Consider the following 26965-nt stretch of genomic DNA (forward strand, 5'->3'; position numbering starts at 1 on the left):
ATCCCCACAGAAGTATTTGTACTTTGCATCTTTCCATTCCCAATTAGCTTCATTTGAATGAAAAAAAGCTTTTATTAAGTGTTTAATATATACTAACCACCAGAAAAGGGAGATAGTACCTGATTTCAGGGAATTCGTACCAAGGCATATAGAAGGGCTCAGAATGCCTAAGAGCACAATGGTGACATAATGGAAGGACACAGAAGTCCTTGGGACCCATTAGGGCAGATGACAAAGTCAGGGAGCTACAAAGTAATGATTCAGGACAGATAATAAGACCTAGATCTTTTAAGATTCAATTGCACAGGGGTGGCTAGGTGGTGTAGTGGATAAAGCACCAGCCCTGAAATCAGGAGTACCTGGGTTCAAATGCGGTCTCAGACACTTAATAATTACCTAGCTGTGTGGCCTTGGGCAAGCCACTTAACCCCATTGCCTAGCAAAAACCTAAAAAAAAAAAAAATCCAATTGCACAGCAATATAAAAAATTTTTTTTAAATCTTTATTTAAACCTGTTTAAGAGATAATGATAAAATGACAGCAATTCAATGTTTCCAAAGCAACATGCCAAGAGTACCAGAAAACTCAATACTGAATGAACATTGGAGTAGGGTAGGCAAGGAATAATCTCAGGACCCTAGGCCCCTTGCTATCCTCAGAGCAGGACCAGGAATGTCGATTCTTGCTGCTGATCAAGCAGAAACTGGCAGTTTGAATTGCTGGTATTTCATCATGAGGCCAAGCTCTCTGGTCATCCACCCCTGAAATTCTAGATCCTCCTCAAAAACAAAGTTTTCCTAAATAGTTGGCACCCGTTAGAGCCTTCCATGACCATTCAGCTATATAGGGTAACTCAAGAAACAGGATCTGAGGATAACCCTGTCAACCCTAGTCCTGAATGGACATTTAAAACCAACACAAAAGAACAACCCAAACCTAAAATAAAAGGACTCAGGTGCAGTAACACATAAAAAACTAGAGATGTTGATTCCCATATCATCTAAGCAGCCAGAATGTTCTCCAGTCTTGTAATCACAGGTCAACTTCTGGTATTTTAAGAGACATGTTGTTAAGTCATTTCAGTCATGTCCAACTCTCTGCCCATTCTTGGCAAACTGCTAATTGATTAAGGCACAGATTAAATGACTTGCCCAGGATTACAAGTTAGTAAGTATCTAGAATCTGCATTTGAACTCAGGTCTTCCTGACTCCAGGCCTGACATTCTACTATACCATCTAGCTATCCTTTTAGGGAATATTCCCCTTCTCAATCCTAGGATCCTAAGATTCAAATAAATAGATGGCCAAGGAGAGTCTAGAACCAAGTAAAGCAGGGTGGGGAACCTTTTTTTTTTTGCCAAGGGCCATTTGGATATTTATAACAACATTCACAGGCCATACAAAATTATCAACTTAAAAATTAGCCTGTTGGGGGTGGCTAGGTTGCACAGTGGATAGAGCATCAGCCCTGGAGTCAGGAGTACCTGAGTTCAAATCTGGCCTCAGATACTTAATAATTACCTAGTTGTGTGGCCTTGGGCAAGCCACCTAACCTATTGCCTTGCAAAAAAAAAAAAATCCCTAAAAAAAAAATAAAAAGCTCCTAAATTTGTCGAATTTCAACTGTCACCTGCAGTTGTGGTTGCCCTGGCAGTGCCAGACCAAATGATTTCATAAGCCTTATATGGCAGCAGGCTAGATGTCCCTGTCCCTGAAGTAAAGGGTCAAGACTGAGGTCATGTCCAGATTTCAGACCCTAAAGTCCAGAATAAGGTTGTGAGGCAAAGTCAATAGGAAAGATACTTATTCCACCCAACTGTCTTCCAGATACATACTCTTTTTGCTGCTCGTTTACCCTGATACACAGAGACTACAAACTATAATTGATAGCTCAGAGATTAGAAAGCATCAATGAGACTGTTGTGGGAGAATCATCCCCTCTTCTGGTTCAAATGGTAAAGGTTCAAAAAATAGATCTATCACAATACAGAAATTAGAGACAAAAATCTGGATTTTATTATTATGCTCAAGTCATAGGTTTAGGCCTCAGAGAAAACTCTGAACAATAATCAAGAGGATTCAGACAAGGTCTCTTAGAGACAAAATTATGCCAGTGACAGAGAAATAATGTTTACATATTGTAGTACATCCTTCAGTGTCATAAAAATTGAACAAAGAGGTAAATAGTCATAATCTCATACATTCCCTAAAGAAACAAACTGTTAAACAAACTCTCTATAGGTAGACTAAATCAGGTTACAAGTTAAACTACATTTAGAAGGGTCATAAATAGGCTAATTGAGAAGACAGAATTGCACGTTGTCAAGGAGTAGGGATAGTTGAGATTCTTCTCAGGTTTTTTATTTAAGGAATGCTAAAGCCTTTCAGTACATTTCCACATCCCATGGGGCAGGTTTTAGTCAACTCAGCCTTTCAATGAGGAAAAATGGCCCTGACATTATTACTCCATGAGTTAAGTTTTGGTTAGGCGAGGTTAACAGAAGACAAATTATTAAACGAAATTTGCAGGAAGAATGGCTCAGAGTCCCAAATAATAAAAGGAAATAAAACGTTATCATGACACTTATCCCCCAAAATTAACAAATGAATTTGCTTTCCTCAATGGACAATTGGCCAAATTTATTTCTTTTTCTTCCTTTTTAAAAAAAATAGGGGATATGACCTTGAAACTCTTAGCTAAAACCATACTGTCTTGACTGGTGAGTTCTCACAAAATCAACTCTACTTTGGTAGCCTCAGACTATAGATTATACTTTTACTTCAGCAATGTTTAGGCTAGGCTGCCAAGTCCCATATACCTTCACAATCTTTCCATCTCTTGCTCAGAGAATAGTAAAATTCACACTATCACTGTTTCTGGAAAGGGTTTGTCAATAGCTTTCTATCTGGCTCTACTCAACATCCCTGTGACTTCCCAGAACAAAATATCTTTCTCTGGCCACCATTTACTTTGTATCTGTTGTCTCCACCATCAGAATATAAACTCCTTGAAGTTAAGGTCTATTCATCTTCTTTATTTGTATCTCTAACATTTGTCAAGGATTTAATAAATGCTTTTTTTCATTCATCATTCAAAATAATATGCCCCATCTAATTTCTTTTCCCTTAGAATCTATTTTTGGATAGATCAACTTGGGAAAAACAAGATCTTCAGGAAACAGAAGAAACAGTTAAAAGAATTAAATTGGAGGTCCTGGGTTCAAATCACCTCTCTGCTTCTTCCTGCATGACCTTGACAAATCATTTTATTTATCTGGGCCTAAATTTTTCATCTGAATAATTAAAGGGTTGAACTTGATCTCTAATGTGTCCTTTCAGCCCTGAATTCTATGAAACATGGGATTGGCAGTTGATGGCATAGAAATTGCTTAGCTTCAAGAATAAAAGAGTAAATAAAGGACATGACAATAGTCTCCCTACCCCCACCACCCCAAACCTCTCATCTGGCTAAAGGTTACTGTGGAGGGGAATAATAGCTGGTTGTTCACTGAGGGAAGGACAGGGGGGTAATAGATCCGAAGTTCAACTCCCCCCAATGCACAGAGAGAACAATGGGGATTCGTTATTCTGCCTCCCACCCATGGCACTGCACCCCCCCCTCCCAGCCCCCACCCAGGCCTATTCCTAGGCAAGAATAATTGCCTAGGCATTCTGGGACCATTGTGTTCATTTAAATTGCTAATTCTCCAGCTCAGTGACTTCAGCAGAGTGAATATCTGTAGAATGCCCTCGGTAATTAATGCTGAAGGGCACACATCCCAGAGTGCTGTGGAAATAAATACATTTTCGGCATCTTGTAAAGCCAGGGAGGTGGATTCAAGATGGTTTACTCATATAGACTAATAGAAAGAGAATTGGACTAGGCCTGGACTGGTAGTGAGGAGATCTGGGTTTGGGCAACTGAATAGTGACCCTGGGCCAATCACTTTACTCTTCTAAATTTGTTTTCTTATCTATAAAAATAGGATACCAATCCTTGCCCTGTTGACCTCCTAACGTCCTTAGGATCAGGTGATGCAAAAGTGTCTAAAATACCTTTTGATTGTAAAGTGTGAAGTCTATGTGTAAGCTGCAACTGGAGTTTCCCAAAGCAAGTTATGCCCGCATCCCGAGTGGGAAAACAGGGAGTCACATGAAGAGCACTGACCTGGGACCCCCCAGCCCCCTCATCCCAGGAGTTAAGTAGTATTAGACTTGGGAGGGAAAGAAAGCCCCATCAAAAATCCCTGCCTTTTGCACCTCACTGGCAGCCTGGCCTGACCTCCAGGACATCCTCCTTGTGCCTGCTACCAAACTCATGTTGATGTTAATAATTGCTGTCATTAATATTATTATTCTTCCTGGTCATTTTATCATTCAGGCTCAATTTCATCATTTGTTAACAATGGCTCACATTTATGTGGCATTTTAGGATGTGCAAAGCATTTCTAATCCAGTATGCCAAAAGTCTTAGTTCAGTGAGCAGGTGGATGGAGCAGTGAATAGCCCATCAGACCTGGTCAGGAAGCCCAGGAGTTCAAATCTGGCCTCAGGCACTTACTAGTTGTGTGACCCTGAGCAACTTAACCCTCTTTGCCTCAATTTCCTTAGCTGTAAAATGAGCTGGAGAAGAATTGACAAACCACTTCAGAATCTGCCAAAAAGGGACATGATAAAGTCAAATACAACTGAAAAAAGGATTAAGTGTCAAACTTCTGTAAGACTTTGAGGACACCCCTGTAAAAAGTCTCCTTCGATCCTCTGCACTTCTCCTGATGCTTAGGACACAAGTGAATCAACATGCTTTATTATTGTCATTCTGCTACTTGGAGCATCCTATAGTAGTGGATGGTATCCTTGAGCTGGTTGGCTGTCCAACCATGTGCCTCTTCACTTTTGCCTGGTCCAGTCCTTAGATGCCAGTTTATTAATAGATTGTATCTGAAGCCTCTGGCTGAGCAGGATGTGGCAAGGCAGGGCTCCTGGCCTCCTGGCACAGACCAAGTCATCTCAATGCCACAAAGAAGCTTGGAACAAAGACTGTATAGTGGGTGACTATGGCCTACAAATCTCTAGGACTCATATGGTCATTCAACCTGCTATCACCCAAGGATCTCTGGGCTTGCCATCGGCCCCAACTCGGCTCAGGACTTCTGGTCTCCCTGTCCAACTTGGATATGAGATTTCTTTTATGTATAGTCTTTCCAAATAAGGATGTCTAGAGTTCTCACACCGAGAGTAAGAATACGGGTCAGAGTTTTCTATTCGTGCCCCCCAATCAGTCCCTTAAATGGTGGCAACAGGTGACATAGGAAATAAACAAGGAGACAGAAAAGCTTTAGACAACATCACTCAGGTGGGACATTCCCTCTGGATGTCTGACATCTAGACATGCTAAGCTCCCAGAGTCTCAAGCCAGATCACCTCCCACCCATTCCCCACCTTTGGCAAGTTATTAGTTCCTGAACTATACAAATGCATCACAGATTTATTCTGATTATTATGAAGAAGGTATATGTCTATGATTTGACTGCTCAAGCAGGCCAATGTGGAGAGTACCCAAGGACTAAGAGTATTCTCAAGAGTTCTGAGACATGAAACTAAACAGCTTACAAAATCTCAAAATGGACACTGTACACTGAAATTTGAAGGTGATTCATTTATGTTTAAAAAAAACAAAGGCAAATCCAAGTCAAGGATCAGGGTTGGTTCTTTTTTGTGACATCTGCAGGATCTGAGCTGCTTTCCCCCTCAGAGGGAGAAGCAGGTTGCGGTGCAGCCTCAGTCTCTGAAACAATTTCGAGAATCTCCTCACTGGTTATGCGTCTCACTTTCTCCCCTCGAGCTGCCAGGATTTCTTCAATGTTTCTAAAGACAAAATGTCCCAAAATGAAACTGAGGTTATTAGCTCTCTTTCACACTCAACAAGAATTACACATGAAATCTGCACCTTTAGTTCAAGGCTCAAACCTGGGGCTTTGGCTTCATTTACCAGTTGCAAAAGCATCACCCTACTCTTGCTAATCCCTAGGAGGCACTAACTACCTGGTCTATGCCTGCTTTGCCACCTCTCTCAAAGAATATACAACCTACAGCAAGTGCAAAACAAATTAATACCTGGATGTACAGTTAGCCCTATGTCAGAAGGAAGAAAAGATGGAAGTATTTAATTACTCTTTCCTAAGTTGGGGGCTGATCCTAAGCAAAACTTTCAAATAGATAAAATTAATTTCCATATTCTCCCACTTTTCTTTCTGCATAACTCTCTAACTAGTGGACCTTCTATCCAGATTCCTGGGTCCTTAGTGTACCCACGAAGCCCTTGAGTAATCACAGAGCTGCAAATTCCAAAGTACCTTTGTAGGCAGCTAGGTGGCAGAGCAAACAGGATGTTGGGGGCAGCAGTCAGGAAGATCCCAGAGGTCAAATCAAGATTTCAAATCCTGCTTCAAGACAGGATTTGTGGTTGGGTCAAGTCACTTAACTCTATCTGCCTCAATTTCTTCAATCATAAAAATGGGATAATACCTCCCAAGGATGATAAGGGTTCAAATGAGATATATCTGTATAGCCTTAGAATACTATAGGCATTAAATAAATGTTTTGCTCTCACCCTCCCCATCTCCACTTCCCCTAATCAAAAAGCTATGTGTAGCTATTTAAAATAGGTGCCTGGAAAAAACCAATCTGCCTGAACTGATTCTCACTAGAGTATAACTTACTGACAGCTCCTTAACTCTCAAAAGGAAGGACATTCATTTTTTGAACATTATTCTTATTATTAAACTAGATTATCTGTAGTTATTGGCGTTCCTGGAAGCTTAACAAAAAAAAGTGAAGAACTTGGGGAGGGAGGAGGGAAAGCAGAGGCCACTACACAGAAGAGCAGTAGAACCAGGAATCAGGCCCCATATGATCAGGTCTCCCAATAAGTTCCTGCTTTCCACAATGACAAGCAGTGGAAGATGTCCTGGCAGGGAGGTCAACTCTCCCAGCAGTACCAGCTGTCTGGATCTACAAGATACCTTCTAGGTAGTTGGAAAGTGAGAGTTCTCTGAAGTCCTAACTCCAGAATAAGATCTTTTTTTTTAACCTAAGAAAGACTTTATTTTTTTTTTATTAATTTAAGACAGTGGGATTAAGTAACTTGTCCAAGGTCTCACAACTAGGTAATTATTAATTATCTGAAGCTGGATCTGAACTCAAGTTCTCCCGACTCCAGGGCCAGTACTCTATTCACTGTACCATCTAGCTGCCCCCTTTTTAAATCTTTTTTTTTAAAGAAAAACTTCACTGCAAAAGCAATTTTTAAAATTCTTTTGTTTTGCATTTTTTTTAACAAGCCAATGGGGTTAAGTGACTTGCCCAAGATCACACGGCTAAGTAATTAAGTGTCTGAGGGAGGATTTGAACTCAGGTACTCCTGACTCCAGGACCGGTGCTCTATCCACTGCACCACCTAGCTGCCCCTAAAATTCTTAAAAAAAAACCAAAAAACTTGGGGCAGCTAGATGGTACAGTGAATAGAGTACTGGCCCTGGAGCCAGGAGTACCTGGGTTCAAATCCGGCCTCAGACACTTAGTAATTACCTAGCCGTGTGGCCTTGGGTAAGCCACTTAACCTTATTTGCCTTGCAAAAAAACCTAAAAAAAACCCCAAAACCAAAAAAAACTTTTGGATTTCAAATTCTCTCTTCTTCCTTTCCCCTCAGTGAGAAGGCAAGAAATCTTAAAAATTTTTCCTTATAATTATTTAAACTGGTTTCTGAGTATTTCAAATGATAAGAGTATGACAGTGGGGAAACAAAGTTCACACTCCCTTTGAGAGTGTCAAGAGATCCAGTTTCCAGTCAGAACTGCCAAGAACAGTAGTCTAACTGTGGCCAAGTCACTTGACTTTTTTTTTTACGATTTTTCAAGGCAATGGGGTTAAGTGGTTTGCCCAAGGCCACACGGCTAGGTAATTATTAAGTGTCTGAGGTTGGATTTGAACCCAGGTACTCCTGACTTCAAGGCTGGTGCTCTATTCATTGCGCCACCTAGCTACCCCTTCACTTGACTTTTCTAGTCAAGCCTTAGTTTTCTGATCTATAAAATGGGGATGATCCTTAAGCTAATGGCTTCCTCTCACAATCACTATGAGGAAAACGCTTGGTAAACTTTAAAAAGCTAAAAAAATGGTGATTATTATCATTCTTGTGCATCTGCATTTAACACAAACACTCATGTTTTGATGAGTATCAAAACTCTGGCTATTGATGAGTTTTTGAGTCAGGATATTGTATATTTGAAAAACAAAAAGAATTCATTTCTGGGTCTTCACTGGGATTGAGCCCAACCCTTACACCCAAATGAACTTAACTGATTTTTATGAGAACTGAATACTCACTTCTTCCCTTCCAGGTCTGAAAACCAACCCAGGTTGTCAGCAATGACATGGTGGTTCTGGCAGCTGGGACATGTCACAATCACCACGCCGTTATGATAAGCAAGCTTGGAGATCCTTTTAGTTGACCTTGTCCAACAGACCTTAGAGAGAGGGGAGCACTGTCAACCAGTTACCATTGACCCCCAGTCCCAACATATCCCCATAACATTCTGCCTTGGAAACAACCTGGCCTCAGGTTAATTACCTTTTTATGTAGAAAATAGATGTGTGGAGAGAGACAGACAGGACATGGCACACTCAGTGGAAACAACACTGGACTTGGTGTCAAGAGACCTGGATTCTACTCTGTTTATTAGTTTATTAGTTCTGTGTGAACCCTGGTCTGGGAAAGTGACTTTTTTTAAAATTAATTTATTATTGAATTTTACAATTTCCCCCCTAATCTTGCTTCCCCCCCCCCCAAAGAAGGCAGTCCAATAGTCTTTACATTGTTTCCATGCTATACACTGTTCAAAAGTGAATGTGTTGCAAGATCATATCCTTAAGGAAAATAAATATATAAGATAGCAAAATTACATAAGATACCTTTTTAAAAAAAAAAAATTAAATGAAGGTTAATAGTCTTGGTCTTTGTTTAAACTCCACAATTCTTTCTTTGGCTACAGAAGGTATTCTCCATCTCAGATACCCTAAAATTGTGCCTGATTGTTGCAGTGATGGAATGAGCAAGTCACCCCCATGTTGCCGTTAGGGTGTACAGTGTTTTTTGGTTCTGCTCATCTCACTCAGCATCATTCATGCAAATCCCTCCAGGATTCTCTGAATTCTGGGAAAGTTCCTTTACTGAAACCGAGCCCTGGTTTCCTCATCTGTAAAATGGGTAAATTACCTACACTTCCTCTCTCAGGGACTGTCGTGATCTAAGTGCCATGTAGGGGCGGCTGGGACCCGACCCTGGAGTCAGGAGGGCCCGAGTTCAAATCAGACCTCAGCCAATATTTACCTAGTTAAATGACCTTGGCTAAGTCATTTAACTCCACTGCCTTACCAAAACAAAAAACAACAAAAAAATTTTAAACATAAAAAATTGAAAATACTATGTAAAATATGAAGGACTAGATAAATGTGAACCGTTTTATGAGGATAATTCTCCTTTGGCTGCCTTGGTCGGGGCTGGTGCGCCCCCCAGACCCTGCCGCCCCCGCTGCCCCCTCTGGGGGCCCCCAGGGCGCCCCCCCAGCCCTGCTCCTCACTCCTGCCCTCTTCTGAGCCCACTGCGGACTGGCCAGGGGACCCGGGTTCAAATCCGGCTTGGGACACAGGCCGCCTAGCTGTGTGGCCCGGGGGAGGCCTCTTCACCCCATCGCCTTAAATTAAAAACAACGATGACCTGGTCAAGAGCAGCTGGTATCGGGGTGCTCCTGGGGGGAGGGCCCCTCACCAGCCTTCGTTCCCCGGGCCTTCCCCTCCCCCCAGAGGCAGCAGGCTAGGGAAGACCCGGGTTCAGATCCGGCCTCGGAGCCTTGCTAGCTGTGTGACTCCGGGCCAGTCCTTTCAACCAGCCTGCCTCGGTTTCCCCCTCTGTACGCCGGGGATCTACTTCCGGGGCCGAGGTGAGGAAAAGGCCCTGGCCGGAAGTGAGAGCCCGGCCCGCGAGGCGCCCTTGGGGAGGCCCCGGAGGAGCCGCCCCGAGCCCCAAGGCCGCGTTCGGCCCGCGGCTGCCCCCGGGCCAAGGAGAGCCGGCCCGGCCCGAGGGTAGGCCGGGGCCGCTGCTCCCGGGCCTCCTCGGGGGGCGCCGCTCCGGGGCCGCTCCGGGGCCTCCTCCGGGCCTCCTCCGGGGGCGCCGCTCCCGGGCCGCTCCGGGCACCCTGCGCGGCCAGTCCCCAGGCCGGCGTGGCGCTGCCGCGGCTCCGGGACACGGAGCAGCGCGGTCCGGCTCCGCCCGGGGCTCCGCCGAGGGGCAGCGCGGTCCGGCTCCGCCCGGGGCTCCGCCGAGGGGCAGCGCGGTCCGGCTCCGCCCGGGGCCCCGCGGCCCGCCGCAGGGGCGCCTCCCTTCCCTTCCCGCCCCTCCGCCCACCTTGCAGGTGTACACCAGCCGGTAATGCGAGGCCTGGACGCGGCCCAGCGCGGCGGCGGGCCCGGCCTCGGGGCCAGGCCCGGAGCTCCAGGGGCGCCGCCAGCACGGCGGCCCGCCCGCCGGCCCAGGCCCCGGCCGCCTGCTCCCGACGCCGCGCGGGAGGCTTCCCTGCGCAGAGGCGGGCCCGGCGCGGCCGCCGGGCACCCAGGCTCGGGCCGCCCGCGCCCACCGCCAGCCGCCCGCGCCGGCCCGCAGCATGCTTCCGCCCCCTCGCCAACGGCCGGCCGAAGCCGCGCCGCCGCCATGTTGGAGTCGGGCGACGCGCCGTCCGCGGCAGCCCCAGCGGCGGGGCGGACCTCCCGCTGCTCCGCCCCCTGCCGGCGGGACAGGCGCACTGCGGTCCCTCTCCGACTGGGGGGAGAGGTAGGGCCCGGCTCTAAGGCTTCAAAGTTGTGGGCATTAAGAAGCGTGCCAGGGGCGGCTAGTGGCGCAGTGGATGGAGCCCCGGCCCTGGAGTCCGGAGGACCTGGGTTCAAATGGGGCCTCAGACGCTTAATAATGACCCAGCTGTGCGGCCTTGCGAAACAACAACAAAAAAGAAGCATACTAATAACCTGCAGAACATCCAGAAGGGAGCAACCAGCATGGATGAGGGCTGTGAGTCAGTTGTCATAAGACACGTGCTGGAAGGAACCTCAGAGTGTAACCTGGAGAGAAGACTCCTGGGGGATCTGATTAGATGTCTTCGTGCATTGGAAGGTCTACCACGTGGAGGGGGGATTCCTGTTCTATTAAACTCCATAGATAGGGTAGAAGGAGGAACAGTGGGCAGAAGATGCAAAGTGGTCAAATTCAGCCTGTTAGGAAACGATGGCTAACAAGCTGTCCAAAATTAGACTAACGTGAAAGCATCGTAAGATATGGGAAGACCTGGGTGGTAGGAAGACAAATCCAGAAATTGATCATCATCCAATCAGCAAGCATTTATGAAAGCAGGTACTTTGTTAGAGACTGCAGATACAAAGACAAAAGTGAAAGCACCTCCTCAACCTGAGGACCTCTGAAAGACACAAAAAATACAAGGGAATTCTGAGAGGAAGGACTCATATAGAAGGTGGTAATTGAGTTGAGCCTTGAAGAAAACCAAGAATTCTGGGAGTAAAGATGGGGAGCTTCTCAGGCATGGAAGACATTTTGTAAAGAAAGGTATGGACCAGGAGACAGCTTCATGGATTAGGAAAAGTAAGACAGCCTTTTCAAACAAGAGTGCAGTACAGGAAGGGGAAATAATCTACAATAAGGATGCCAAGAGAAGCCATACTCAGGTTATAGCCAACTTTATTTTATTTTAGTTTTTTTGCAAGGCAAATGGGGTTAAGTGGCTTGCCCAAGGCCACACAGCTAGGCATTAAGTGTCTGAGACCAGATTTGAACCCAGGTACTCCTGACTCCAGGGCTGGTGCTCTATCCACTGTGCCACCTAGCCACCCCTATAGCCAACCTTAAAAACCAAACCGAGGAATTTAGATTTGATCCTGGAGATAACAATCTTGTATTCTTGCTTTGTTGTTGGGTTTTTTTTTTGCTAGGAAGTTAGGTTAAGTGACTTGTCCAAGGTCACATAGCTAAGTATAAGCTGTGGACCTCAAGTCTTCCTAACTCCAGAGCCAGTGCTCTATTCACTGCACTAACCTATTTTTCTCCAGAACTATGTATTTGTCTTTAACCGGAAAATAACCACTGGACTACAGGAAACTGAACCCCACAGGTGGATGGATGTCCCAGTGAAGCAGGATGAACGCTAGGGAGTTCCTCTCTTCTTCATGTGACCTAGTGTGGTTTGGGGGTTCAGGGATGCTTATTTACACAGGTGTTCCACTTGTTTAGAGTAAAGCATTTGTTAAGCAGGAGCTGGATTAAAAGAAGACTCTTCTTCCAATAGGGCATAAGTGTGACACAACTCTTCACTTTTTAAAAAATCATTCAAAGTACCTTTCCCAAAGGATTCAGAGTAAATAGATAAATTTGTTACTCACTTTCTAACCTCATTATTCCTCTGAAACCATCCTGTCCAGTTACTAATACTTTCAATCACCAAATCTAAAGGCTTTTTCTCAATCCTCATCCTTCTTGACTGCTCTGCATTTGTCACTTGCATTCTCCTGTCTATTTGACCACTCCTTCTTAGTCTCCTTTACCGGATCATCTTCTATATCTCACTTCTTAACTGTGTTTGTACCTCAAAGTTTTGTTCTGGGCTCCTTTATATTCTACCTCTTGATGACCTCATCAGTTTTGATAAGCTTAATCACCATTTCTAATGCAGACGATTCCCAGATCTATATATCCATCCCTAATCCTGGTTCCCTACTATCAACTAACTCCCTGTTGGGCATTTTGAACTGGAGGCTTTGTAAATCTCTCAAATTTAACTGTCCAAAACCAAAATTCATTATCTTTCTCCAAAAACTCACTTCTCTTTTGAACTTCCCAACTTTTATCAAGTATCATCTTTCCAGTTGTGCAGGTTCATAAACTGGGAGTCCTCCTTGCTCTCTGACCTCTCTCCCCCATCCAGTCCCTTTTCATTCTCCCTGAACAGCCACTGTGGCCTGTGACAGATCTTCAATCACAGCCACCGCTTTAGTTAAATCTCCATCAGAAGTGCTAATTTAAAGCTATTGTCTTCCTTGCCTCCAGTCTTTCTATCTTTTTTTGCCTATCCTCTAGAAAACAAGTATGTCCAGAAAACAAGTATGACCTGCCCAAGGAGCTTCAGTGGTTCCCTGAAAACAAACTCCTATTTGGCACTTAAGAAGCTTCACAACTTGTATCTAACCCATCTTTCTCCATTGTAAATTTATTTTTCTTTAGTCAGTTGTCTTCTCATTCTGACTTAGATGAGGCCCTCAATTTCTCACTCTCAATCTTTTTCTATTTCTTTATCTCTTTCTGTGTCTGCTCTTTCTCTCTGTGTGTCTCCTTATCTCCCTTTCTTTACATGGGCTTTCCCCTCATTCCTAGAATGCATTCCCCTACTCAACTTCCCCTCTCAGGCTACCTTTAAAACTCTATGCTCCTGGTGCAGCTAGGTTGCACAGTGGATAGAGTACCATCCCTAGAGTCAGGAGGACCTGAGTTCAAATCTGGTCTCAGACACATAATAATTGCCTACCTTGAGCAAGTCACTTAACCCCACTGCCTTGTATAAACTAAAAAACAAAAAACAAAAAACCAACCAAATAAAATTATGCTTGTGTCACTTCCTATCAGAAACCTTTCTTGATAATGACATCTGCTCTCTGCCCCAGATACTAGCACCTTCCCCCTCAAAAAATTAACTTTGTTTTGCATATGTGTACAGGCAGGGACTGTTCCATTTCTATCTTTGTATCCCCAGAGCTTATCACAGTAAGAACTTAATAAATGCTTACTGCTTGATGATTAAAGAGTGGTCCTCAAAGCTACTTATTTGTCAATGAAATAGTGCTGATTATAAAATTTCACAAACCAATTTATATCTAAGTAGGAAAAACTTATTACTGTGGAGGTGAGAGAATACGTTTCCAAACCTGGCACTTTTGTAAACAGATGTTTTGTCAATGCCTGATGGCATATTTCTATACATTAAGATCTTTTACTAACCATTCTCCTCTCTCTCTCTCTACACTATTTCATTTGATGATCTCATCAACTCCCATGGAATTTCTTCCCTACTCCCCCCCCCCAATTTATCCTGAATATCTCATTTGTACATGTTTGTTTTCATATTGTCCCTTCCATTAGGCTGTCTTTGAGGGCAGGGACTGGTTCCCCCACCACACTTTTTTTGTTATCCCCACCTGGCACCACATCTAACATGTAAATATTTAATTAATGCTAGTTGACTAACTGGTGTCACACAACCATTAAGAGTCTGGATTCAAATTCAGCCTTCTCCTGGCTCAAACTTTAGAACGCTTTTTTTTTTTTTTAGTTTTTGCAGGGCAATGGGGTTAAGTGGTTTGCCCAAGGCCACACAGCTAGGTAATTATTAAGTGTCTGAGGCCGGATTTGAACTCAGGTACTCCTGACTCCAGGGCTGGTACTCTATTTACTGCACCACCTAGCCTCCCCAACATTCTCATAATTCTAATTATTATTACAAGAAATTGATTTCCTATTATTCTACAACCAGGAAAGCAAATAAATTAGTAGATCTTTTTGCAAAGTTGCTATAAATTTTTGTAAAGTTACTATAAATTCTTAATTATCTGCTTTGTAATTAAGAAAATTACTAATAAACATTGTCTCTGCAAGATGGTTTTCTAGTCACCTGGACTCTTCCAAGGCCATATTCCCTAAATGTCCTTGTTTTTTGAGCTTAAATCCATTTCCTTATTTTTAAAAACTTTTATTTTTCATTTTGTCATAGCACACATCCCAACAAACTTCAAATGCATATTAGCCCCACACAATTGAGTGAAATGGCCTCAAAAGTTGAATATACTGATAATACAGATTACTTTTCACTTTTTGTAGGTTTCTTGTTAATAATATAAAATATAGCTGCGTCCTTCAACTTTAATGGTTTCGTATCATTGTTTTCCATTGAATTTGACCGGAGTCAGATTGTTACTTAATGTCATCATTCACATTGCTAAAGTAATTATTCTTTGCTTCTGTCTTTCTTTGTCCTGTACTATTCATATATGTCTTCTTGTTTCTCAGAATTCTTCATATCCGTCCTTCATTATGACCACAAAATCATTTTAATACCAATATAAGTCATCTTAATTCAGAACAGGAAGCCTTAGGTTTAGCAATCCAAAATACATGATTTTTCCCTCTGAATCTAAGCCCAGAAGAGATGGTTTTAAGGCATAGATGATGTTATTGATTTTTTACATCCCTGATCCATTCTATCCATATAAGTGATGGAAGATTGATTATGAATAAGTACAGGGACTTTCAAAAAGGTAGGTAATTGGCTGGGGAGATTCAAGGTCTTGGATTCATCAAGCAGATAGCATTAGGAGCCCTCTGTATCTGTGTTGTCACTTCCTGTGGTATTTTCCCAGTCTACTTCTCCCTGCCGGGTGCTGTGATGAACCTTTCTATGTGCCCATTTCCTGTGAAAGTGAGAAAATAGGTACAAGAGTGAGAACACATCTCTGTGTTTCATTGAGAGTCTGATCTACCAATAGTGAACTGATGGTAGGTAACTCAAGTTGTGCAATTTATAACCTAAACCCTCATTTTACAGATAAGGAAACTGAGACCCAGATTGGCCTAGTGATTTGCTTAAGGTCAAACAGGTCAGAACTTACTAGGGGCATTTAAAACCCAAATGCATGTTACCTTCTGGGCCCCCTCCTTCCTTTGAACTAGGTCAGTCTTACCTACGATAGTTCTCAAAACTTTCTTTGATACGACGCCGTTCCTTCTCTTGTGGTTCCCCATTGCTCAGCCCACCTCCCTAGGAAGAGAAAAGAACGAAGTGGAAGGAAATGTAAGTGAGATGGGTCTGTGCTAAAAAGAGGCACTATTCAGTGAATCCAGAAAGAGGATGGTTTGAATTACTTTTTTCTTATTTTTTTCCTCTCCCATAGTCAGTCCTATAGTCCAGTCAAGAATCTCCTGTTCAGTTTATATGAATTGATCAGGGAATGAACTCTGAAGGGTTTTTTCTTAAACAAGCATTTTTATTAAGCATTTACTATGTGCTAAGCACTTTATAAATACCATCTCATTTGATCTTAACAACTCTAGTGTCTTATTGTCCTCTTTTTACAGATAAGGAAGCAGGCAGACAAAGATTAAATGACTTCCCCAGGGTCACACAGATAATAAATGTGTAGAAGAAAGGCTAGATTTGAACTTCGTTCTTCCTCACTCCAAGTCCAGAGCTCTATATACTGCACAACTCTTTAACTAAATAAATTTGAAGGGAGTAAAAGTGGTATTTTTATCTGTAGCAAAAAAGGATGCACTCCTAGACCATGTGACCCTGTCATTGAATCAGATATTTAGAATTAGAAGGGACCCTAAAGTTTAACTCCCTCATTTTGGGCAAATGACTTGCCCAGGTTCAATCAGCTAGTAAGTGATGGAGCTGAGACAAAAAATACTCTGGCCCTTTGACTCCAAATTCAACTCTTTTTCCACTAAACCACATTAGAGGAGACAGTATGCCTGCTAGAATCAACCATGAAGGCCTGCTCTCAGGGAGCTTACAATGATAATGCACACATAGATACAGATCATGAGCATGGAAATAAGTATTTCTTACATAAGTCCATAAAGACCCTAATCTACACACATCAACATGCAGACACACAAAAATACAATCTCATATGAATGCCAATGTACATACAAGAATCACACATATGAGCCAACCCACCCCAGGGAAAAACTTGAATCAACCACACTGCATTTAATTTTGATCCACCCTGGGGGGTGGGGGTCAACTGAGTTTCTCTTACATTTTGGCCCAGAAAAAGCTTTTCCTTCGTGGTGGCAAAGGGGGGTTCTAGGAGATTCGCTTTAGCTGGATGATCTGAAACAGACAATTGGTCCCACACTCTCATTAGTCCATAAGACTGGAAACCAATAAGCCCACTCCTCACTTCCAGGCTCCTATCAGCAAGTTAGATACATTTCAATGATATTAACAAAAGCAAAAATTTCTATATTCCTTTTAAAATGTTACATCATTTGATACTTATGAAACCAGTATTATTCCCATATTACAAAGGGGAAAACATGCAGAAAGCAGACAAATGACTTACCCAAGGTCAAGTATAATGCCTGATATATAACACATGCTCTGAAAATGTATGGGTTTTTTTCTTTTTAAAACTAGACAAAAGTTCACTGCTTCACACACAATTCTCTTTAATTCTTTATACATTGGAAGGCTGTTGAAGACTGATATTCATAATGAAAAAGAACATTTTTTTAGAAAAAAGAAAAACATTGTGTTAAGCTGGGCAGCAGATCTAGAAACAAAATTCCTTTCTTATCACCCTCTCTAGAATGACTTTTCTCTTAAGATCCTACCCCTGGTTCTTCCTATCCTTTTTTTTTTGCAAGGCAAATGGGGTTAAGTGGCTTGCCCAAGGCCACACAGCTAGGTAATTATTAAGTGTCTGAGACTGGATTTGAACCCAGGTACTCCTGACTTCAGGGCTGGTGCTTTATCCACTACGCCACCTAGCCGCTATTCTTCCTATCCTTTCAACAGAAGATCTCGAGAAAATAAAACCCATCTGTCTTTCTACTCTACTTCACACTTCAAAATCTACATTTTCCACTCCCTTTTCCTTTGTTCCAATGTTTGAAGAAGTGACCCTTCTCCTTGCCAATGCCAAAGCCTCCTCTACTTATGCCCTTGATAACTCTCTCTTCTCTCATCCGGAAGCTTATGATTCAATCATTCCTCTATTTTTCTCATTTTCAGTTTTTCTATTGGTTCTTTTCATTCTTCCTACAAACATGTCCATGTCTCCCTCATTCTTAAAATGCAAAACAAAAAAACCTTCACTTGACTATCATTTTTCTCAAGGTACTATGAAGGATGGTATCTTCTCCCTTTGATGATAAAAATCCAAGAAAAAAATAATCTCCTACAGCCTTACAGTCTGACTTTTGGTCACCAACTCAGCTGGACATAATTATCTCTCCAAGGTTACCCACAATCTTTTGATCGCTAAAACCAGTCTTTTTCCCCATCCTACCTGACCTTTGTTTCTGACATTGCCAGTGACCTTAATATTCTCTCCTCCAGTTTGTTCTCCAATCTGATTGCTCCTTTTCTACTTTGTCAAATTCTCACCCAGCTCCCAACCCCCTATATATGTTCACATCTACCCAGCCTTGGTTCTAGGTCCTCTTCTTTCTTTACATTCTCTTGGTGATCTCATCAGATCTCGAGGATTCAATTAGCATTTCTTCAATTACAGTCTTTTATTTCCATCTACCTCTTAGATGATTTGTATCAGAGTTAAAATAAAGATCTGGGTCAAGCACCACAAAATGGAAAACTGGTTGGGGGGGGGGAGGGCAAGTAGAGGGCCCTCAAAAAGAGACCTTAGATCTTGAGATATAAGGTCCCACGGAGAAACAGAGATCCTGGGAAACTAACCCTCCTGGCCAAGATCCTCTGAGGATGCTAGTAGATAGGCAGCCACTGGGGGAAGCAACCACAGGACAGAGCTGGCAAGGGAAGAGTTCACCTGGAGTTCAGCTACCGAATACCATGTGGTAGTTTCTCATATTAATCATTATTGCTAACTAGGTCTTAATCTAAGTTGTTTCTACTTACTGGAGGAGTTAAAATACTTTCAGTATCTCCTAAATTTTGATGGCCTGGGGGAAAAGCACTGGATATCCTCATGCCACTCAAGTTTTTGTTCACACGCAGCATCTAACTCAAAAATAGAATTCCCTATCTTCCTTCTTAAACACACCCCAGCCCTAAATTTCCCTATTCCTACTACAAGCATTTTCTTTCTAGGTACTTGCATTCACAACTTGGAAATAGTCCTCAGCCTTCTGCTCTTCCTTGTTCCTCATATCCAACCAGTTGAATCCAATCAAGTCTTTTTGATTTTACCTCTATAACATCCATGGCCCCCTTCCCCTCCTTTCCACTTACATAATCATCACTATGTAGTTCTGAAACTCATCACCTTTTCCTGAGATACTGAAATACCCTCCTTTCCTCCAGTCTCTCCCTTTTTCTAATCCATGCATCACACAGCTGCCAAAATATTTTAAGTCTAAGCATGTCTACTTTTTGCTCAGAAAGCTTCAACAGTTCCCTACTTCCTTTAGGACAAAATACAATCTTCATTTCTTCATAAACAGATCTTCATAATCGTGCTTTCCCTGACCTATTTCATCCTATTCTCCAAAATCCTTTCTTCTTCTCAATCAAACTGGAATGCTAACTGTATTCTACTCTAGGGGTTCATGCACCTAGTTTTTTGTCCCCCATGCCTAGAATGAGTACCTCATCTCTACCCCCCCGAACTCCCACCTTCCCTCAAAATTTAGCTCTGGTGCCCCATGATTGCCCTCTCCTTCCTCCAATGGCCTTATTATCTTTACTTATCTCTGTACAAGTTGTTTCTTGCCCTACTCCGCGCCCCCCCCAACCCATCCCACAGTTGGAATATGTGCTCTTTGAGGTAGGGATAAATTCATTTTTCATCTTTGTACCCCCAGCATCTAGTACAGTCCTGTGCAAATAGCAGGCATTCACTGAATGCTTGTTGAGTTGAACTAATTCAGACAGTCATTTTCTGATAATGATGGTCTCTTCCTCATTGGCTACTATATTTTTAGTAAAGATGTTAATACATGTGTGTGTTCAAAGGAAGAAGGACAAAATGGTGAGCGAAAATAAAGATTAAACAATCAATTTAATAAACATAATGTCAAGTATCTATTAAGTGCTGAGCAATCCTAGGCTCTGGATACAAAGACATAAAAAGACCAATCCCTGCCTTTGGGGAGCTTACATTCTGTGAGAGATAAACTATAATGACAATATACACACATATAAATACAAAATAGACACAAATACAAGTAATTTGGAGGGCACAATAACTGGGAGCCTCAAGAAAAACTTCATGTAGGAGGTGCTACCTGAGCTGAGCTCTGAAGGGAGCTAGGGAATCTCAAGAAGTGGAGGTGAGCAGTTCATTTAAATATAAAGGCTAGCCTGTTCAAAAACATCTGAAGATCAAGCTGAGGTCTGGTTAAAGGAACTGGAGTTGTTTTGCCCCAAGAAGACTTAGGAACTGACGTAATCACGCTTCAAAGTATAAAAATTCCATCATTTGGAAGAGCAATTAGACTTATTCTCTTTGAACTTGGAGAACAGAACAAGGAACCTCTGGTGGAAGTTACAAGATGATTAAGCTATAAGTCAGGAAAAACATGTAACCACCTAGGGTGGTTAAAGTCCTAAAGTGAAAGCAGTTTCTTCCTAACTGGAGGTTTTTAGAAAAAGGTTGAATGATGGCTTTCAGGGGAAGGGACTGAGGTGGCATGAACATCCAGATCTAAAGGAATGACTTAGATGAGTTCCTGAAGTTTTGTGATCTTCTCCTTTCTTTCCTCAGGGCCCCTCATAGTATGCTTCTCCCATCAGATCACATTTTGGAAGGAATCGTACATGTTGGAAAGACTGAAATCCATACCACAAGCTGCTGTCCCTGGGTTCAGATCTGCAGACTTCTCAGAGCCATGCCAAACAAGAAGCCATCCTCAGAAGGAGTGTTTCACCAGGTCAAAGAGGCTATTTCCTCCTCCCTAGCTATGATGGTCAGCTTTGTAACTGCTTCCTTTCTTCCCTAAATCCTCCTATCTGACCAGAACAGTCTAGCTGTTGTAGAAAAGAGTAAAACTCAGTTCCAGTCTGGTTCTCCCCCAGATACAACTAAGTAACAGCTAATCAGCCAGTTATCCTTCACAAGGGCAGTTCTCTTTGTGATATCTTCACTCTGTGTGTGTGTGTGGGGGGGGGGAGTGAATAGTTCCCCTTTTAACTCTTCTCTGTTTAGAAATCAGAGTCAAGGTCATGTATAGATAGATCATATGAAATGGGGAAAATTGGTTCACAGGCCTTTGCTACTTCCTAGCACCACCCATCCCTAGTTGCTGTGAGAATGGAAGGAGTTTGTCAAAAAATCATACTAAAAGTGAATTAATGGCTGATATTTATGACTTAGCAACTTCTCCCCACTTGTAATAATTATTTGCATTTGAACCAGGCTTTCAATGTCTAAATCCAAAGAAGTAACACTAATGGTAGTGTTGTAGGCATCAGTGATAGGCTGGTAGGGGCATGAGAGGGGAAGCGATGGATTTAGGGAGTCTTTTGTCCCCATTATCAATTCTATCTGTACATAAGTCTGACTCTCCTAGAGTCTCCCAAGGTAAGATGATTGCTTGAATGATATAGATGGCCACAGGATTTAAGGTGAAAGAGACATTAGACAGAGATTAAGTTACTTGCCCAAAGACAAAAAGGTAGTAGGCATCAGAGTGGGATTTGACACCCAGGTCCTCTGACCACAGAGTTAGTGCCCTTTCCACTGTACCACATTGCTGGGGAGTTGAAGTGTAGAGATAGGCTCACTTTTTTTGGAAAGCTGTGCATCCTCCTCCAGGTCCCTGGGAAGAGTTAACTTTGAGAAAGAGACAAACAGCCTAGTTTAGACTTCAGTACTGGTCTTCACTCATAACCTCAAACTGGATTTCAATCATTTTCATCAACTCTGTCCCCTTTCAGACTTTTTCCAAGGTAAGCCTCCCAACCAAACTTAGTGATGAATTTGAGACCCTCCAAAATGTGATGTAACAAAACCCCAGAAATATGAAAGAGATGTGCCAAGAGAGAAGCAGAGATCTGCTGGTCCTTCACTTCTCCTTTTGCGTCATGTCCAATAGACATTGTTGGACAGTCCTAAATTCACTTCCTCCTTCCCCGCCTCCCTTCACCCTTGACATTCAATGGAACATTATGGTAGGATGCATTTCTTTTTTCGTGCCTGTGACCAAATCAGCTTCTCTGGATTATAAATGCAGCAGCTTGTCCCTTCTACATTTCTACCAGCCTGGTCACAATCTCCAAACTTCCCAATGACATAGTACTTTCTGTTTTGAAAAGTGCTTTCTCACATGACCTTCCTCAGTTCTTCCAATATCCCCAGGAAGAACACAGCTTAGAGATACTGGAGAGAATTTAAATTTGGAGCCAGCAGGGAAATGGATTCTAATTGTTTTGGACATTTATAGTGGTATCTTATAAACAAAAGACCCTTAAATTTCATTATACTGAAACAAGCTTTGTGATCATGGAAAAGACATTTCACCTCTTCTTCTACCTCTAAAGTTCTTGCTTTTTATATGATAGCCATTGCCCTGTCCTTATGGACCAATAGTTAAATACTTTATGGAGCCTGGCACCAGCAAAGAGGAAGGAGAAAGGTGGTTCCCAACTAGCTCCTGTCTGGACAAAGCTATGAGTCTAGTGAAGGAAGGTAATACTCAGAATTAGATTAAGGAAGACACTGACCTCCTGAGAATTCCTGGGCGAGTTGTCATCTAAGTCGGAACTCTGGGCCACAAAAAAAAAGAAAGAAAACTTGTCAGGGTCTTTGTCCCTCCCGGATATACATTCAGTGTGTAAGGAGGGAGTGGTAGAGAAGAGAATTGGCTTGGGACAATAGATAGCAGGATGAGATTTAGGATACAAAGACATACCATTCACAGTCATTCTCAAAAACTTAAAAAAAAAACAAGGAAGGGAAGAAGAAAAGAAAATACTGCTCAGATGGTATCCTTAATTATGCAATCAGTGTTTCTTAACCTGGGGACCATGAACTTGGCTTTTAAAAAATATTTTGATAACTCCTTCTTCCCCCTCCTTCCCCATGCTTCCTTTGGTACCTTCCCTATCTTGTTTACACTCTGTCCTGTTTCTCCTCCTACCTATCTTCTCTCTCTCCATTGGTGGACTCTTACCTAGATCACACCCTGTAACTATAGGTAATGTTTCAGGGTTTTATACAGGATTTTCTTCTTTTCTTCCTTTATACTACTTCACTTGGATATCATCAGGTCATGGATTTAATTACTATCTGTTCACTGATGTTTCTCAAATCTACCTAATCTCCAAATTCTCTGCTGATCTCCAGTCTCACATTTCCAATTACCTCTCAGACATCTCAAACTAGATGTCCAGTAGTCATCTTAAACTCAACTTGTTCAAAACAGAATTCTTATCTTTCACTGAGGGGTGGCTAGGTGGCACAGTGGATAAAGCACCAACCCTGGAGTCAGGAGTACCTGGGTTCAAATCCAGTCTCAGACAATAATGACCTAGCCCTGTGGCCTTGGACAAGCCACTTAATCCCATTTGCCTTGCAAAAACATAAAAAAAACCCATATCTTTCACTGAAACTGTCTCCCCCTCTCCTGCCTAACTTCCCTTTTACTGTAGTCTTCAAGGCTTTCAACCCAGAAGACAATCCCTGAATTTCTCACTATCTCTTATCCTCCCATTTCTATTCATTGATTTCACCTTTGCAGCATCTCTTGTATATGCCTCCTTTTCTTCTCTGATATTGCCAGACCCTCATCATCTTACACCCAGACTATATTTCAATAGTTTTGCTGGTAGGTCAGCCTGCCTCAAGTCTTTCCCCATTCTAATCATACTCCATTCAGCCACTAGTGATTTTTCTGGCAATCTCTCTCTCTCTCTCTCTCTCTCTCTCTCTCTCTCTCTCTCTCTCTCTCTCTCTCTCTCTTTCTCTCTCTCTCTCTCTCTCTCTCTCTCTCTCACACACACACACACACACACACACACACACACACACACACACACAGAGCTTCCTCTTTCCACAAACAGGAAACCTCAGTGATTTCCTGATTTTCCTATTTCTTCCAGTATCAAATACAATATATTCTGTAAGTCATTTAATGCTCTTCATAACTCAACCCCTTCCTATCTTATTTTTCCAGTCTTCTTATACCTTCTTCCCCAACAAGTACTCTTTGAACTGTCCCACAAAAATTTCATCTCTCAATTCTAAGTATTTTGATTTAGCTGACCCCCAGGCCTGGAACACTCTCCTTCCCCATCTCCCTGAATTCTTTTAAGTTACAACTGAAATTCTATTGTAGGGGGTGGCTAGGTGGCACAGTGGATAGAGCACCAGCCCTGGAGTCAGGAGTACCTGAGTTCAAATCTGACCTCAGACACTTAATAATCACCTGGCTGTGTGGCCTTCGGCAAGCCACTTAACCCCCTTGCCTTGCAAAATCCTAAAAAAAAAAAAAATCCTATCTTGTACATGAAGGTAACCATAAATTCTCTTAATTCCAGTGCCTTTCCTCTGTTAATTATTTCCTGTTTATAGCTTGGTGTGTGTGTGTGTGTGTGTGTGTGTGTGTGTGTGTGTATGTACATATGTTTGCATGCTGTTAGAGACGGCCAGAGACTATCTTTAATCACAGTCTATCAAGTAGTAGATCTTAATATTGATTGATTGCATATCCTCTCCTCTCTTCTCTTTTCTACTTATTTTCAGTTCTTTCTATCCTTTATAGCTTCCAGCTTAAGTCTTACCTTTGACTTCCTCCCTAAATTAAATTTATTATTTAATTACATCCTGCTTCCTATTGTTCTCTTTTTGCTTTATACATTCATTGGGAGCCAGATTTGTATGAGGACCCTAGGCTAAGAGTTTCTCTTGGGGGTCAGGCTTATTTCCCTGACTATTATAAGCTTCACCTTTCTCTCTCATCTCTCCTTCCTTCAGTGAGTAACACTGAGTTGGGCACCTAGAAGGTCCCACTGTAGTTGACTGAATCATTAATTAAACTGTTTATGAAGTGCTTTCTATGTTCCAAATCAGAGATAAGGCAAAAGCAGAAGAACAACAAAAAAAGTCCTTAGCCCAAGGAGTGTACCTACTAATGGGAAAGAAAAATCTATTAAAAAATGAGTTTGTACAAGAGAAATAAACAGTAAAAGAAAGACCATAACCTTAGAGGAGAAGGTGCAGATCTGGGGGGAAGGGGACCTAGGAGAAGGAGGACCAGGCAGGCTCCTACTGGTAATATTTGAGGGAAGTCAGAGATACCAAGAGGTAAGGAATAAAAGCTTCCTAGGTAGAGGGGATAGAGGCAGTTTAAAGGCATAGAGGCAGGAGATGGTTTCATGTATAAGGAACAAAAGATAGACTAATATTACTTTGAGTTTTTAGAGAATATGGAGGGGAGTAAAGTGTGAAAAGACCAGAAAAATAAGACAGCATCAGGCAGAAAAGACCCTTGAATTCCAAAGAGAGAGCTTTACATTTGATTCTGGAGGTAACAGGGATCTGTTGGAGTTTAGAGGGACTAAAAGTCACATGATCAGACTTATGGTTTAGGAAGATCATTTTGATGACAAGGTGGTGGATGAATTGGAATGGGAAAATTTGAGGTAGGGAGTCAAATTAGAATGCTTTTATAATAGATGAGTCAAGAGGTGATGAGAGCCTGAACTATCTTTGGGTAAAAAAGTCTTAGAACATCAGTTGTAGAACGAACTAGACCAATCTCTTAAATGTCTAAATGGGAAACTGATGGCCCCGGAGGGACAGTGGTTTGTCAAGATTATAGGTGATTTAGGAGCAGAGCCAGAAGTAGAATCCAAGTCCCCTGACTCTCAAAGAAGTAACTTCAGTACTTACTGATAACAAGTAGACCACAGAGGGAAGAGAATACTACAGTGGAAGGATGTAATGAGTTAACTGAGCCCACTCCCCTTACTTCTGGGAAAGACCAAAACTACATCCAACTGGTCTGGAAGGAGGAAGAGTCTAAACCGTTCTGGAAGCCTGACTCTAATCATTGCCCCCAGAAAAACATACCAGAATAGGTGTTTCCGACTCTAGCCGCCTTAGCTTGCTCTCCATTGACAGCAACTGTCCCTCTTTTTTAAACAGCTGTAACTGTAACTCATCATATTTTTCACCCAGCTCCCGGATCTGCTTCCGAAGCTCATCTTTCTCCTTCAGACCATTCGAATACTGTAGGTGGAATTCCTCCCTTGTTGTGATAGCCTAGGGGAGGGAGGGCACACAACAGAAGCTGGGCTGCATACCCTCAGGAAGAGATATCCCATACCCCAATGCCCAGAATAGTCCCACTGGAGGTGTAGCTGCTGCCCAAATGTATCCTGAACTCCTGAGGCATGGCAAAGACTGTGGGTATAAAGACAGAGATAGGCATCAGGGACCAATTTCTCTAGCAAAAGCATTGTGGTCAAATTTTGTTGTTGCTTCTTTAGTTGTGTTGGACTCTTCCTGACCCTTTTGGGGTTTTCTTGGCAAAGATGCTGGAGTAGTTTACTATTTTCTTCTTTAACTCATTTTACAGATAAAGAAATTGAGGTAAACAGGATTAAGTGACTTACCCAGGATCACACAGCTAAAAAAGTCTGAGGATGTATTTGAACTCAGAAAGAGGAGTCTTCCTTACTCTAGGCCTGATGCTCTATCCACTGAGCCACCAACCTGCCTTGTGGGCCAATTGCAGGGTTCATTATATGGGAGGTAGTACAGAAAGAGCACTAGAACCAGTGTCTAATGACCACGGTTTAAATCCTGACTCTGGCATGTAATAGTTGTGTGACCCTGGGCATGTCATAACTCCCTAATATAAAATGAGGGAGTTGAACTAGTTGTCCTCTGAAATCCCTTCCTATATCTATTATGAAAATAATTTTTTTTCTAAAACAGACCTAAGATAAGAAGGGCCATAATTCTAGCCCCTACATCATGTTCATGCTGTACATAGGGAAGCTAAGCCAGCAGGGGAAATGACTTTCCCAAGGCTATAAAGCCAGACTGATATCAGAACTCAGGGCCCTGAATCAATATCCTTTGTTATTTCAATTGCCTCTCATTTCCTTTCTCATGAAGCAGGATATTTTCCCGAAACTTAAGACA

At 42.4% G+C, this 26965-nt stretch overlaps 2 protein-coding genes and 1 long non-coding RNA gene across 10 annotated transcripts in view; 1 reads left to right on the forward strand and 2 right to left on the reverse strand.

The window, feature by feature from the left end:
* Positions 1–5639: 5639 nt before the first annotated feature.
* Positions 5640–10724, reverse strand: DNLZ (DNL-type zinc finger). The gene is made up of 3 exons (XM_074193586.1): positions 10467–10724; positions 8390–8529; positions 5640–5868 (listed from the first exon to the last, which is right to left on the reverse strand). The coding sequence occupies exons 1-3, from the start codon at positions 10722–10724 to the stop codon at positions 5700–5702; spliced, it is 567 nt and encodes a 188-aa protein (XP_074049687.1). The 3' UTR covers positions 5640–5699.
* Positions 10725–10757: 33 nt separating this feature from the next.
* Positions 10758–26965, forward strand: part of LOC141505152 (uncharacterized) — a 74256-nt gene continuing 58048 nt past the window's right edge. For all 4 annotated transcript variants that reach the window (XR_012473551.1, XR_012473549.1, XR_012473550.1 and 1 more), the window contains exon 1: positions 10758–11672. This is a non-coding gene — a long non-coding RNA (uncharacterized LOC141505152). The remainder of the gene's footprint in view (positions 11673–26965) is intronic.
* CARD9 (caspase recruitment domain family member 9) overlaps positions 10889–26965 on the reverse strand; it is a 38150-nt gene continuing 22073 nt past the window's right edge. The window contains exons 9-14 of one of the 5 annotated variants that reach the window (XM_074210697.1): positions 25886–26077; positions 22537–22578; positions 21598–21646; positions 16931–17004; positions 15848–15924; positions 10889–15577 (exon numbers count right to left, since the gene is read on the reverse strand). In XM_074210697.1, coding sequence (XP_074066798.1) covers positions 15478–15577; positions 15848–15924; positions 16931–17004; positions 21598–21646; positions 22537–22578; positions 25886–26077 — 534 coding nt within the window. In that variant the 3' untranslated portion in view covers positions 10889–15477. Of the gene's footprint in view, positions 15578–15847; positions 15925–16930; positions 17005–21597; positions 21647–22536; positions 22579–25885; positions 26078–26965 lie in introns of those variants that run through there. The other 4 variants (XM_074210699.1, XM_074210700.1, XM_074210698.1 and 1 more) reach the window with 4 other exon arrangements.

This window comes from Macrotis lagotis, chromosome 1 (genome assembly GCF_037893015.1).
Source record: "Macrotis lagotis isolate mMagLag1 chromosome 1, bilby.v1.9.chrom.fasta, whole genome shotgun sequence".
Lineage (NCBI taxonomy): Eukaryota > Metazoa > Chordata > Mammalia > Peramelemorphia > Peramelidae > Macrotis > Macrotis lagotis.

Bases quoted from the DNA above. Each gene is read 5' to 3' on its own strand.
- DNLZ (XM_074193586.1), bottom strand. From the start codon at position 10,724: ATGCTGCGGGCCGGCGCGGGCGGCTGGCGGTGGGCGCGGGCGGCCCGA. The intron at 8,530-10,466 runs GTGGGCGGAGGG...CCTCTCTCTAAG, and splicing joins GGCTGGTGTACACCTGCAAG to GTCTGTTGGACAAGGTCAAC. The intron at 5,869-8,389 runs GTGAGTATTCAG...TTTTGTCTTTAG, and splicing joins TCAGACCTGGAAGGGAAGAA to AAACATTGAAGAAATCCTGG.